Consider the following 15538-nt stretch of genomic DNA (forward strand, 5'->3'; position numbering starts at 1 on the left):
TCGTTGTTATTTTGCTTGTTTGCTGTTTTTTAAAAATATTTTTTGCACTTTTGGTCGTCCGTACCTGAATTTGTGCATTCATGCGAGCCGCAGAGAGATTTCTATCAGCAGAAAACATGAAGGCTGAACATTAAGCAGCAAAGTTTGATCCGTTTCCACCTTCTGTCTACATCAGGACTGAAACGATTAGTCAAATTAATCGCGATTAATCGTCAATCAATTTTGTAATCGATTAATTGTTAATGGATTATACAGACTAAGAAAAAGACCATTTGCTTAAAGAACAACACACTCATAGCCGATATGTCAAAACTACAAAAAATATACATTTTGCATTTAAGATGAAAAATGTTTTCTGTAATTTGTACACGAGGAGTTTTGGGTAGAAGAGATTTACAAACGACATTCTAACTTTAAATGTAAAATGTGAATACTTTTATACTGTTTTGTCTTGATATCCTCTGAGTGTTTTGTTCTTTCAACAAATGGTCTTTTTAAAAATCTGTATACTCCAGTTAATTAATTAATTACTAAATTAGTTGATTATTTCAGTGATCGATTAATCATTTAGCCCTACTTTGGCCAATAAAACGTTTATATCTGGAGTCCTACTGCATGCCTCTTGCAGTGAAATAAGCAGAAAGTCTGACATAACTTTCTTGTTTTCTTTTTAATCAGCCTCCCGTTTAAAATCGTTTTTTTCTTCATCTCAGGGCCACTTAGAGGACTTCCTCTAATCCGCCGTTAGCTGCTTCAGCCACTAACGCCGCCTGTTTTTACACTTCCTGCCGTTTGAAGCCGGAGGCGCGTACGGCCGTCCTCCCCCTCCGGATCCTCTTACCCGACATGTCGGGCCGCATTAGGCGGAGACTCGCCAGGCGGCCAGTTGGCAGCAATTGGGGTTTTGATCAGAATGATTTCTTTCACAAACAATGAAATTAGTTAAAATGTCTCATCTGGTTTGCAAACCACTAAAAACCCGTCGGCCTGCAGTGGATGTCCCTCTCCTCTCCCTATCGCTGCCTCTTCTCGTCTCTTGTTTCCTTCTGGAAGATGAGCTCATGTTGTTCCAATTTTGGCTGTTGGCGTCTCTCTGTTTTGTCTTGTGGGCCGTGTTTCAGTCGGGGTGTTTTCACTCTCATGGCTGCACTTAAAGGGCTTTTAAAATGACGAGCGCTGACGAGGAGCGACATGCTGGCTGATTTCCATTTGCCACTTATCTAAAGACATCGAGTCCACGAAATCAGATCCCCCAAGAGTTTATAATGGAAATAACAAACCCCCTTTTCCGCTTTGAAGCGCCTCCTTATGTGATCACCAGGGGGCGCCAGAGCTGCAGTTAAAAAAGCAAAAACGACATCTGTGCTCGGTTTTTACTCAGATTATTGCAAATGGAAAGTGTCATAATGTTTGTTGGTGGCAGTGAATTTGAGAAGGGATTTTTCTTTTGTATTTTTTTACATCAAATTCCTGTTTAACCAGGTTTGGGTGGTGAGGAGAATCCATGCAACCACATGTGATTCTGCTCCGAAACATGCATGTTTTTCTGTTTTTGTTGTTTTAAGTTGCAGCCGCTGATGCTGTTTACACACAGAGTTTAAAGATTGGCCATCTGCTCTACGTTTCTGTGAATAAAGCAGAAACAGTCATGTGAAACGGCAGAGGTGAGCTGTGCATGCTCAACTGTTGTGCTACGTTAGCTGAGGTTGACAACAACGGCATTCCTTCATTTTCCCACATAAACTCACTCCTGCAGCAGGGGGACAGCTGCTGAAGCTGCTGCTGCTGAAGCTGCTGCTGCTGAAGCTGCTGCTGCTGAAGCTGCTGCTGCTGCTGAAGCTGCTGCTGCTGAAGCCTTCATCCTCCATCGTCTCTCGTTCTGCGGCTGTTGATCCGTTTTAATCTTCTGCCGACGCTCCTGTTTGTAAATCTGACTCAGATTATTGCTGAAACCTCAGATTACAGGCAATAAATCAGTTTTAATAATTTCACAATGAGAAATTAAACATGTTAATCTAACGGTCAACATGGTTTGAGTCGATGTGATTGTAGCTCAGCTCAACTATAAAATAAATTTGGTTTTTTCAGCTTTTGTATGTGAAACTTAATTTTTCTACATATTTTTCAGTTTATTTAATGTAACTTGGAGTTTTAGTTACTTTGTTATTGTTTTATTCTTTTAGTTTTTCTCATTATTTTGAGTTAAAATTATTTCTAAAAGTCTAGAATGAACAAATATTAATTTAAAAGAATATTACTTTAACTGAATGAAAATATGATCTAAAATAAAATCCTAAAAAGTAGATAAAACTCAAATATTTTAAACAGGTATACAAGTTCACAAAAATACCAAAATTATATAAGAATAAATTAACCAAAAGAAAATTTAAATATTAAAATATATGGACGTTAGGAAATGAAATATTAATAAATAAAAAGTTGTAATAATTTCAGAGTTAAGTACTGAAACGGATGAATCGGTGTTTAGTAAATTTTCTGAGTTCTTTAAAATTCTGCAGACTTTCGATCATTTGCTGATCTGAACTTTATTTTCATGTGAGCTGAGAGAAAAACACGTTTTTCCCCGAGTCGGTAAAACTTTGTGTCTCTCTGACTTCGTCTCATTTTGTCCTTAAATATCCAGAGAAATCCTGCAACATGTGACATTTGTTTCTTTGTGAACTTGTAATTGTAGTTTAGCTCTTCATGATGACTTTGCTCCTTAACTCTGAGAGTCGGCTTTGAGATGCAAAATGCACTTCATGTGGTTCCTTTTAGAAATATAAACGTCCAATAAACTCCTGAAGTTTCACAATGTTTGTTTTTATTTCTTATCAAATTATTTTAAAAATTATCCTTTATGTTATGGAAAGACGGCCGGCCCTTTTCATAAGAGAGAAAACTGTCAGGTTTTTAAGTTTTCTTAGAAAGGCAGAGTGCCTTCAGTCAGAGGCTTCTTCACACTGACTGTAACACAGACTGCTACAGGAGATCTATCCTGCCAGCAACCAGAATTAATATGAGCTACATTTGATTTGAAGGTTTTTATTTTTCAAAAGCTGAAAATTTTTAACTTTTGAAACTAAAAAACCTCCAAGTTTTTTCTACAAAATTTCTGGGATTAATTTTTTTTTTCACGCATATTTTCCACTTTTGGAGCTCAGAAATTTCCATGTTTTTTCTAGAAAATCTCTGAAATTAATTTTAGCTAATGTTGGTGGGAACTACGTTCTGTCTGGATGTCGCTGGCGCTCCGTCGTCCAGGTGCTGCTCAGCCAGCTGGCAGAGGCTGAAAGGTTATTTGGGGAGTGAAACATAAGAGGTGTGGTCATCATCCTCATCATGGGCGCAGCGTTCTCCCGTTTCGCTGCCGCAGAGCGAAGGTGATGTGTCTAATGTGGCGGCGTAGGGCTGAGTGCACGGTGTGAACGTGTCTGCCGGGGTTCGATGGAGGAGCCGCAGTCTGCAGCCACTTAGCCTGGCGAGGCGTTCCTAAGCCTCTGCAGCGCGCCGGGCGGCCGAAAGCCCATCTGCAAATAACAGACATGTGTTTGAAACCGCGGCCGCAGCCAGAGCGGGAACACCGCCTCGCTCCGACGTCAAATTATTTCATCCAGTGTTGTATGACAATCATGCTGTAATAGCTCCAAAATGGCTCCTCCTGCAGGCTGGTTCTGATTATTGGGATGGAGACTCTGTGTAACCTCACGTCAAATTATCTGAGTCTGACAGCTGCAGCTGCTGGAGACGGCGAAGGACGGCCGCCTCGCCGGCTGACCTGCCGCCTGCCACAAGAGTGGCCCAAACAATACAAACGGCCTAAACAAAGCACTTTAAGAGGGAGAGCCCTTGACCTCTGTTGACTTGCTGGCTGGGAGTGGAGAGGCGGTTTTTATTTTCGTTTGGGCCCAAGAGGAGGATGTTGAGACGCTTACTGGCCCTGAGGGACCGCCGCCCGTCAGAACAAACGCTCCATTTTCACAGCATTTCTGCTGTTTCAAAACTAATTTTAATCTTTTTCTATCTGTAGAGATTAGATGATTTTCCTCTCATGAGCTATAAAATATTTTTCTGTTTGCAGAAAATTCACTTCCTGTAGTTTGTGCCTCAGTAGGCCTGCAAATGTTTATTATAGAAATAATTCACATCTAATTTAGTAATCAATTAGCCATTAATACAGACTAAAAAACACACTCAGAGCCATAACTAAGACAAAACTGGACAACATATTTAATCATTTGCATTTAAGATAAAAAGAATCTTGTTTGTAAAAATGTTCAGCATAAAACTGCCCTTTCTTTCAGTTTTCAATATTTTTGTTTCATTCCCTGAAGTCAAAGCTTTGCAGAACCAAGTTTATCTGGGATGTTTCAGTTTTTCACATCTGAAACTTTCCATCCATTCTTTGATCAGAATAAAGACCTGAACTGACTTTCAGTTCAGAGAACCCACATGTTTCCATCCTTCAGTCCGGTCGACCCGGTTCTACTGGACCCAGAACTCCACCATCTGCTCCACCTCCAGCTGCTCTGAGTCAAACCAACCTGTTCCCCTCCTGGCCTGTGGGGGCGCTGCACCAAGAACCACTGAAGGAAACGACACAAAAACCTCTGAAGACACTGAGAGCAACTTCCTTCTTCACCAGATGGAAACAAGATGGAGGATTTCTCTTTAGGCTGAAGACCAGGAGCCATTTCTGCTGCTAGCGCTAGGCTAGCAGGTTAGCTTTGGTTGGATTTACCCAGAATGCCCTGTGCTGTAGTCCACTTCCTGCTTTTGGAGTGGTTTCCAGTCCACTTGGCGTTCACATCAACCAAACCCAGACCGAGGTTTGGAGGACCAGAGGTCAGAGGTCAGAGGTCGATTGGCGTTCACACCACCAAACCAGCCCGACTCGGCTGAATTAAGTTGAAACTTTAAGAGCTTTTCAAGTTTTTAGAAACATTTTACTGTTGGACCATTTCTGTTTCCCTGTCGTTTTACTCAATAAAACCTTCTGAATCTGAAATAATTGTGAGAACGGCAGTAACGTCTTGTTTTATTGAACTGGTTCAGTTCGAGTTCGTCCGTCCCGGAGAGTCGTGAGTCAAATGCGATATGTCAGAGTCCAGACCTAAAGAGCTGCTGGTGTTGTGAAGCGGGCGGCGGCAGGAGCCTGACGTGTTGCCCAACCGTTTCCTGTCTCGGCTCCCAGCAGCAGTTCAGCCTGAGATCGGCCCACAGACACCAGACAAGTTTGGACAACACCTGACTCAGCCTGCTCCGCCGCCTCCATTAGAGCCAATGAGCGCTGAGGAAAAGCAGAACGCCTCGCTCTGCAAATTGGAGCCTCTGGGGGTCAAGTTGCAGGAATATGTCAATTACTTAAATTGATCAGGAGACGGTTTCCCTGATAACCAATTTGATCGAGCTGCCGATCGTGTTACACGCATAGCGGCACAAGGGAACCAAACAGGGCGTCTCAAAAATTGGTCCGCCACGCTAAAAAGACTAAACCCAATTTCCTTTGTGAAGATAATTCTGTTTGGTCCTGTCAGGTGGCGGATGGGGCCGCGGCCGCCCGTAAACAATGGCATTTCAGTTGATTTAATTAGGCACAGAGGAAGCATTTAGGGGCTTAATTGAGATTGCAGTGGGAAATTGCTCTGAAATAAGGCCTACCTGCGTTTCTTCCCCCTCTCTCTCTGGTCGGGGCGAGCAAGACGAGGGATTTCTCTCTCGTCTTTGTAGATAATTAGGATTTCGGTAATCACTCCCTGGATGAGCTGTGATTGGAGCGAGCCGCATACCGAGGCCTGAGGACGGCCGCCGCGCTGCTCTGAGCTCTGATTGGTCACAAACCTGCAGAAGTAAAGTTTCAGCTTCAGGATGTTTCTGAGAGGAAATGCATTAATTCAACAAAACTCATTTTTATGGGTTCTTATCACAATTTAAATGATTAATTTAAACCCTTATAATACAATATTAGAAATGTATTTAAAAATGCAAATAGACACTTTAAAGTGAGGAAATATTTTTTTTCCTAAAGTAAAATGTTAAATGCAGCTTTCCCTTAGTGAATGTTTGAACACATCAACGTGAGAAAATCTCAGCTGAACATCAACAGTGTAAATCTGATCGGTTTATCATTTTGGGGATTCAATTATTAATTAATGGAAAAATAAAAAATCTGAGATTTTTTTAGGAGTTTTGTGTTTCTCATATTTACAGGCAGTTTTTTTAAATTTAAATACAAAATGTTTATTTCTTAGTTTCTGCTCTTTTTTCCCCAGTTATTGATTAATTGATTACTAAATTAGTTGACAGTTGTTTTAATGACTGATTAATCGAGATTAAATTTAATGTAATTTTGGTTTTGCTGAGGATTTAAATCAGACATCTAGTTAACTTTTTATTTTTTTAAGTGTACTGGTGGAAACATTTGGTTTTGCTGCTGAATGTTTTCAGCAGAATCGTTTATTTTCCAGGGAAACGGGGACGATGCGGTTCTTCAGCCCACTGTCGCCTCGTGCTTCTTCAGCATTCCTCCACTTAACGATCGATTGGATCAGAAACATTTTACCAATATGATGGCTGGATTTAACTAAATGATATCATTTTATTGACTGTCTTTAAATCTCAGATTATGATTATTGTTGGCTTGTTTGGGATTATTTGATATAATTTGAACCTTTTTGTCCTGTAAAAAGTGACTGGTGCTACATAATTGATCTACACTGAAAAAAATTAGTTTCCAAACTGGGATTCATATTTTTACTGTCAAAATTAAAAATGGATATTTTAATGAGCTGCATTTATGTTTTATAGTAAGATTAAAATATTTCAACCTCTGCTTACCAATTATGACTTTTGAGTACAAAAAATATGCAGAAAACATATTTAGGATATTGATAAAAATAGATTATTTTCCTCATACTTGTTGTTTATGTTGGCCTAGTTCATACATTTAAATGTGCTTCAGTTTGTCTATACATGAAAGTTAATTTTTGCAGGATGTTGTAGGGAGTTTTAAAAACCTTTTCTGTTTTTACGTGTCACTGTGTTGTCCTTCCACTTAACTTTCTGTTAATGTGCTTGGACATAGCAGCCAGCTGCTGTGGTTGGGTTGTCTGCTGGACATGACTGCAGAGATTCCTGTTAAAAATCATTTTTATGTCATATGATCATCTAGAAAGATGAATTTATATTTTTATTTTGTCTGAAATCCATAATCATCAAAATGAGCAAAAACACTGAAAACATAAAACTGAAACAGATCTTTCATTAGAATTACTCCAATGTACTTTTCAGTCTTTTACTTTAGATGATGAACCCCTAAAAAGTAGATATTTTAGTTTTTTAATAGTATTTCTGAACATAAGTCCTTATGAAGCCTGAACCCATAAAGTTTTTTCCCTCCAGGCGTTTGGCTTCATGTCCCGAGTCGCTCTGCAGGCGGAGAAGATGAACCATCATCCAGAGTGGTTCAACGTTTACAATAAGGTAAAACGTTCCTGTTGCTGCACATAAAACCCACAGGCGCCGATTCAGGCCCGGTCACAGAATCAGACTCCAGAAATCTCTCCATCCAAACTCCTAAAATGTTCTAAAAGTCAGAAATAAAAACATAAAAAACAAGTTTCACCTGCAGTCCTTTAGTTTTTCTCCTGAAACGATTCATCCGATTAATCGATTATTGGAATACTCCTCTGATTTAGTCATCGATTGATCGTTAACCCTTTGATAAAAAGAGAAACACAATTAAGGCAAAATTTTATAAACATATATACATTTTGGCTTTAAGGTGGGAAAAAAACTTTTTGGTCATTTTTTTCACATGTTGATGTTTGATGTATTTATTTTTAGCTGTTATTGCATTTTAGGAAATATTTCCTTTTTCAGTTAAATACATCTAATTTAGTTTTTTGAGTGTTTTAATACATTTCTAAGGTATAGAAAAAAAACTTAAATGAACAAAATGTGCCAATTTTAATGACTGGATTACTGAGACGACTCCACCGTCATAACTCACCTCATCAGGTAGCAACTAGTTACATTTATTGAGAAATGTAAGGAGTATTTTTACTACACAGTACTTGAGTAATTTTATTAAGCATTTCTGCTCTTACTTGAGTAAACTTTCTGGATTTTCTTTCCTCTGAATGAAAATCAAACATGTTTTAACCAGAAACAGACTCAAACCTGCAGCTTCTGTTAAAGTTCAACAACTGATTTGGAAACATTTTATTTTATGTTCCTTATATGATTTATCGTCATTTTGGTTCTTAAAATACCAAAATTTCCACTTAACTTTACATTTTGGTCCGTCTGATGATGAAATTTTTAAATATTAAATGATAATTTGATCAGTTACTCAGTACTGGAGTAAACTTTCTGCCTAATACTCTTCGCTTTTAGCTGAGTGTCTCTTCCCGGCTCGTCGGTGATTTTTCCTCGGAGGTGGAGAAGTGTGTGACGCAGCCGGTCGGTGAAAATCTGTCAGCATTAGGCTGAAGCCGCTGAATTACCGTGCCGTGCAGCGCGGCTCTTTAGGAGGAATGCTGCTCCTAATCCAGTCTTTATTAAAGCGGCTGCAGGTCTCGGCGCTTTGCACCAGACACTGAAAACCTGAACAAAATACTTGATCCATTCTGAATTCATACTGAACATAAATAATGTTCTGCTCGGTTTTCATGATTCGATGAAGTGTGAAGAAAAATCTCGTGTAGGGTTCAACCTCACTGGTTTAAGTTGCTCAGCTGATCAGGGGTGTACTTACTTTTCCACGGCTCCTCCAGACCTTCATGCAATCTCTAAAAACCTCAAAGCCCCCAGGATTTTCTGACGTATGTTTAAAATAACAAACCCAAATCTAGTAGAGTTTTTCTCAGCAGTTACAAACACTGTTTCAGTAATCTGGGTATCAAAATAAAGCTAAAACTTTGGAGACTCAATCAGAAACGTAAATATCACTGCGGAGGAGATGAGGATGGAACAGAAATGAGACTTTTTCAATGCACACTGAATGGTGTATTTAAGTTATCAGATAAATTTGTAGTTCAGTGCATTTATGTCTGCGTTAAATAAAGTTCTGTATCAGTTGGTACTGAACCTCGGATATCGGTATGGAAAGAGGAAAAAACTTTTTAAAATACCCACATTCGTTTTTTATTGAAATTGAATAAAATATTAAGAGACTGGAGTGTATTTTTTGTAATCCAGTGTAAAAAAAAAAAAAAAATTACAACAAATTTAGGCACATTTTAGTGGTGGCTTAAAAACACAAATTAAGCCACCAAAATATCTATTTTTGGCAATGCCTGAGCTCCGTATGGTGTCTTTTTGCTGAAGACTCCTGATCTCTGATGTCGGTTCTGCAGAACTTTGGACAGAAACTCAACGCAAAATACTTTTTATCATCTTCTAGGAGAGCCTCGCGTTTCCATGGAAACCAAATGTGTTTATGTTTAACTGAGAGGAGGTGCAAAAATGAAGGAAGAAAAGTTTAAATCTGTCCCGGTTCTGCCCCGGTTCTGCCCCGGTTCTGCCCTGGTTCTTTCCCGGTTCTTTCCCAGTTCTGTCCCAGTTCTGTCCCAGTTCTTTCCCGGTTCTGGGCTTAAGGAAGTGGGTTTCTGAGGGTCTTTGAAAGATTTTCTTTAAATGTTTTCGGCTATTGACTCTTTTTTTGTTTCATCAGTTTTCAGAGGAATGTTTGTTTTAGCTGCTTCACTGCTAACATTTTATTTACAAAAATTGTCATGAAATGAAGAATAAAAGCAGAAACCTGATGGTTGAGTTTACTTAAAAATGACATTTTATAAATAAATACCTCGTTACAGGGAACCGGTCTGAACAAAAGGGTTTTATTCTGTGTAGTAAATAACAGTTAGACGTTCTTTGAGCCAATAAACACGTTTTCTGGTGTGTGAATGTAAATATCGCAGAGCATTCATGTTAAAGCAGCAGGAACATTTTGAACATGTTTGTAACTGAACCCAGTCTGCTTCTGTTTCCTCAGGTCCAAATTACTCTGACCACTCACGACTGCGGAGGGATTTCTAAACGTGACGTCAAAATGGCCAAATTTATTGACAAAATTGCACTTTCAATGTAATGTCAGACGTTGTCCTGAAGTCCCATTTTTAGTAATCCAGAGTTTTTCCATCATTCTTTTGTTTTCTGCCAATAAAATGGACCAAAATGAGGTTCTTCCTTCAGAGGTCTGATTCTGGTTCTTCAGGTGGAAAGATTGTAGATTTGACTCCATTTTATCACCGACTGCTTGATTTTGGCAGCATTTCTCATTGCAGAAGGTAATAAAATAAATTGAATAGTTTTTCTGCGTGGGACTTGGCAGGAAACGACTTGTTCCCGACTCCGTCCTCCTCCTCAGAGTCGTATTTTTTTGTTTTGGCTTCGCAGGTTGGAGCAAAGCGAAGGACCCCTTGAACTTTCCCTCTTTTTTATGTATTTACTGGGATTTTTTGATAGGCCAACACAAAGTGGTGCATAACTGTGAAGTAGAAGAAAAATGACGTACAAATAAGAAATATGGAAACTTCTCAGCATTTGCATTCAATCACTTTCGCTTCTATTCCTCTAAATAATTTCTGGTGCAAACAGTTGGATAAACTGCATGAAACATCATTTTAAAATGTTAATCTGCTGGTTGTTTGGGAAAAAATCTGACTTTAAACAACAAAATTTGTTTTTTTTTAGGATTAAATTTGCATAAAGCAGCTTTTCACTCATTCATCAACCTGGTTTCATCACATGCAGATGAAACTGGAACAACTTGGAGAAAAATGTTTTCAAAACTTTACTCACGTTTTTTTAACGGATTTCATTTAAACATTTCAAACACAAATTTTCCAGATTTTAATATTTATGTTTTAATGTATCGTAGAAATTTACAGCTGATATTTTACACTCATTTTTTTAAAACTTGCTTAAGTTGAAAAGAAAGACATTTTTTATTTCTCATGTTTTTATCTTAGAGTTTGTAGAAAATGTCCATGAAACAGATCCACGAGTTTTTATTTATTATGAAGCTAAATGTTTTTTATTTATGTCTTGGAAACAAGGAGATAAACTAACTGCAGCGTTTCACGTTTGGCACAACATTTACTTGACGGTTGTTTTCCTTAATCACGCTCCTGTCCCTCCGGCCAAAACGTTTGCAGAGGCAGCAACAATTTATCTTTCCTGCTAGAAACACAAAAATAAAGAAATGGTTTTAAATGAGTTCATCAATCACAGATAATTAGTTTAAAAGTCAAATCCAGATTTGAATCTGAGAAAATTGGATTTATGATTACAGTACGAAATATTTAAACTTTCTGCTTTTGTTAATCTAAACACTGAAAGCAGATTTAATTCTTTCCCAAACGTTCGGACCAAATGGAAACTAAAAGTATTCAACCTCCATCAGTTATGAGCCACAAAATAACTTTGACTTTTCCAGTCCTTTATACTTTGGGAAGGTGAACAAGGTTACGCCGGCAGCAGCAAATTACCTGGTGCTGTTTACAGTAACGAGAGTCAAATATGAACGTTAGCATTAGCATTAGGCTAACAGCCTGGTAATAAACAAGAATTCATAAACACTGAGTATTTAGCAGTAAAATAAAATTTAAACACTTACCTTCATGAACGCACAATACTGAAGCCTGATTAGATCCGTGTGTCGCATCTAAATACGTCCGGGTGGAAACCAGACATCCACCCACAGATCCAGGAGATTGGAGTGAAGACCTGAGCATCATCTGCATAATTATCATAGCTGATCTTATTAGTGTCAGTAATCCGAGCTGGTGGGAGCATCTTAAAGAACATGGACTCCAGGACAGAACCCTGAGGAACCCCACATGTGATTTCTGTCACAAGTTACTTAGTAACACGAAGAACTTCCTGTTCTTCAGGTTCTGTAAGGAATCAGACTTTCTGAATATTTACATACATTCTGTAATTTGTATGATCACAAAATGTTCTGCTTTTTCCTCGTCGTTTCATCAGTTGGTGTACATGACGGCTCGTCTGTGAACATTTTCATTTCTTTTTGTGAGCAGAAATCAGGCAAATGTTGCTTTTGTTCTTCCCGAGCCGACGCTCCTTCATGGAAACAGAACCAGTGAGTTCAGGTGTTTTTAATGGCTTCCAGCTCAGTTTGCTGTCATGTAGCTCATCTGTATCGTTTCAACTGAACACATGTTCTTCTTTACCTAATTCAAACAGAAGAGCCAAATGTTCACTGGTTGCCAGTTAAAATGCTGGTTTCCATAATGATGATACCAGGATGGGAAACAAAAGATCAGAGTTCTGTTAAATCTGCAACAGTTTCTCTGTCAGATTAATTTATTAATTATATTAAATCAGGTTCTTATTGTCTGATCGCCTACTTCATGTTGTCAGACATGTTCTGTTAAAATGAAACTAAACTGTCTCAAAACATTAATCAGATTTAATGCATTATTTAATAAAGAAGTTTGGATTTTAAACAGTGTTTGGATTGTTTTTTGTGTTGAAAACCACATTTTTTATTTTCTCATTTAGTGAAAATCAGTGAGAGAGAAAACACTGACAGCAACATGTTAGTCACATTTTAGACACTTTTCTATTTCCATTTCAGTCTGTGATTAAAACACCCCTCTGTTTTTTGGCAATAGGTTCATTATGATTTTTTGGTGTCTGGAAGTTTTTGAAACGGCTCATTTTCCAGAGTGTAGCAACCCCAGCTGATCTCCAGCGTTTGGTCGGCTGGTTTTCCTCTGTACAATGGCTGCTGGAAAACGCAACAGTTTAATTGTTGACTTGCTGCAGTCTGGTTGGTTGTGCAGGAGGCTCCACTAATGTTTTTCAATGATGTACAGTTTTATAACTGCCCACCTGTTTGCAGCCATTTTGTTGTGTGTGTGAACGTTGAGTTGGGGGCGTGGCCAGCAGTAGCTTGACTGGATTTAAAGCGACAGAGACCCTAACAGGTCAGACTGAAACCTAAGAATGATTTGGTCCTAAAAATGTCATCATCATGTTTTGTTTAGGCCATAGATCTGCCCTAACCTGTCTAGAAGCAGAATGGATCACCTTTAAATCTGAAGCTGATTATTAAAGTCTTACTGCGTTTCTTCATTGTTTAGTAACAGAAACATTTAATTTACTGTTTTTATTTCTGTGTTTCACTTTATTTTTTGTATTTGTTTAGCAAACTTTTTCACAATGAAAGAGTTAAATATTTTGCACATGTAATTTGTAAATGATCCTACCTGACTCTTTTTCTGTATAAGTAAATTTAGGAAAGTGAAGCTGTTTCCAGGTTCTCTTTCCATCACTTCTCTGAGAAACGCTCCAAAGTGAAGCAGCTCTGGATCTAAACAGATCAGTTTGAATTTGATGCTTTTTATTTGTATTGATGCTGAGCTGACTGTAAAACTTTGTAACTTTTTACCAGAACAGAAAATTACAGCTTCATACGTTTGGAAATATTTTCTTTTAAACATGATGAGTAGTTAATTTCATGTTACTGAAAGAAAGCAGAGGTGCCAGAAGTCCGCGGCTCTGTGCCTCTGGGGGGGCAGGGGGCTTTCTGCCGAGGCCGGGCTGAGCCGGGCCGAGCCGGACCGGCCCAGATGAGGCTCCTTCACATAATTGGCCTCAGCTGATGGCCAGAAGCTGCGACCGGCCAAGTCAGCCCTCCATTAGTGAGCTCCCTGCTTTCTGCCCCCCTAATCCAGTTTGGGCTCCAGCTACTAATTCTGCACTGCCAGCACTCTGGCTAACACACACACACACACACACACACACACACACACACACACACACAGAGACAGCAGAGTGGGAACAGAGCAACTGCAGGAGCAGAGGGGAGGAAACGACACGCTGTGATTTGTTTTGTCTTTAGGATGAGAAAAATAATTCTCCTCAGCATAAATGTCCAGTCGGCCCTCGGAGCGGGAACTGCAGGGAGTTATTTACACCAGCGAGAGCAGAAACCACAAGCACATTAGAGGCTCTCTGGGCTCCTGCCAAGCGGCCGCAGAGCCAGATGGCAGCTATATATCTGCTGCTTCAGGGTCCGGGCTCAGGCACCGCCGGCCGCTGAGGACGCAGGACGGCTGATCTGATGTGGCTCGGATGAAGACGGGAGGTTTTCTGAATCGATTTGGACTGAGGTCCGTTTGGAGCCTGCAGGGCAGCAGAGGCCGGTGAACAGGTGGAGCTCTGGCGGTTCCTGCTGCTGGAGGTCGCTGAGCTGCAGCCTGATGTTCAGCTCTGAATTTACAGCCTTTCAAAGGTTTTCATGTTTTCCTCTCATTACGGACAGAATCATGAATATTAAACTGAGATTTTAATTGAGAACATGCAAAAAAAAAAGCATTTCACTTTTTAATTTACGATTAGAGATCTGCAAAGTGTGGTGTGCATTAGAATCCAGCCTTTAATTTGGACGTATTATGCAAAATTCACATTTTGAACATTTTTATTTTTCCATTTTGGTCTCAACTTTTCCAAAAACAGAACAAGAGATTAAAATAAAAACTCGGCGGGTTTTTAGACTTCAACGCTCACGTGGGCAATGACGGTGAGACCTGGAGGGGCGTGGTTGGGAGGAACGGCCCCCCGATCTGAACTCGAGTGGTGTTCTGTTGTTGGACTTCTGTGCTCGTCACGGATTGTCCATCACGAACACCATGTTCAGGCATAAGGGTGTCCATATGTGCACTTGGCACCAGGACACCCTAGGCCGCAGATTGATGATCGACTTTGTCATCGTTTCATCGGATCTGCGGCCGTATGTCTTGGACACTCGAGTGAAGAGAGGTGCGGAGCGGTCCACTGACCACTACCTGGTGGTGAGTTGGCTCCGGTGGTGGGGTAGGATGCCGGTCAGACCTGGCAGACCCAAACGTGTAGTGAGGGTCTGCTGGGAACATCTGGCGGAGTCCCCTGTGAGACGGAGCTTTAACTCCCATCTCCGGCAGAACTTCGAACACGTTCCGGGGGAGGTGGGGGACATTGAGTCTGAATGGACCATGTTCCGTGCCTCCATTGCCGAGGCGGCTTATCGGAGCTGTGGCTGGAAGGTTGTTGGTCCCTGTCGCGGCGGCAACCCTCGAACCCGTTGGTGGACACCTTCGGTGAGGGATGCTGTCAAGCTGAAGAAGGAGTCCTATCGGACCTTTTTGGCCTGTGGGACTCCAGAAGCAGCTGATGGGTACCGGCGGGCGAAGCGGCATGCGGCTCGGGTGGCCGCTGAGGCAAAAACTTGGGTGTGGGAGGAGTTTGGAGATGCCATGGAGAAAGACTTCCGCACGGCTTCGAGGCGATTCTGGTCCACCATCCGGCGTCTCAGGAGGGGGAAGTAGTGCAGCACCAACACTGTTTATAGTGGGGATGGTGTGCTGCTGACCTCAACTCGGGATGTTGTGGGCTGTTGGGCAGAATACTTCGAAGACCTCCTCAATCCCACCAACATGCCTTCTGTTGAAGAAGCTGAGCCTGTGGACTCTGGGTTGGGCTCTCCAATCTCTGGGGACGAGGTCGCTTAGGTGGTTAAGAAGCT

General features: G+C 40.4%; 1 protein-coding gene across 1 annotated transcript in view; it reads left to right on the forward strand.

Moving 5' to 3' along the window:
* LOC106941140 (pterin-4-alpha-carbinolamine dehydratase 2-like) overlaps positions 1 to 10226 on the forward strand; it is a 17939-nt gene extending 7713 nt beyond the window's left edge. Inside the window, exons 3-4 of the mRNA XM_015024083.1 lie at positions 7402 to 7482; positions 9998 to 10226. Of these exons, the coding sequence (XP_014879569.1) occupies positions 7402 to 7482; positions 9998 to 10093 (177 nt within the window). The 3' untranslated portion in view covers positions 10094 to 10226. The remainder of the gene's footprint in view (positions 1 to 7401; positions 7483 to 9997) is intronic.
* The last annotated feature ends 5312 nt before the right edge of the window (positions 10227 to 15538 follow it).

This window comes from Poecilia latipinna, unplaced genomic scaffold (genome assembly GCF_001443285.1).
Source record: "Poecilia latipinna isolate Pla-1442-1.1 unplaced genomic scaffold, P_latipinna-1.0 Scaffold3516, whole genome shotgun sequence".
NCBI classification, from domain to species: Eukaryota; Metazoa; Chordata; class Actinopteri; order Cyprinodontiformes; family Poeciliidae; genus Poecilia; species Poecilia latipinna.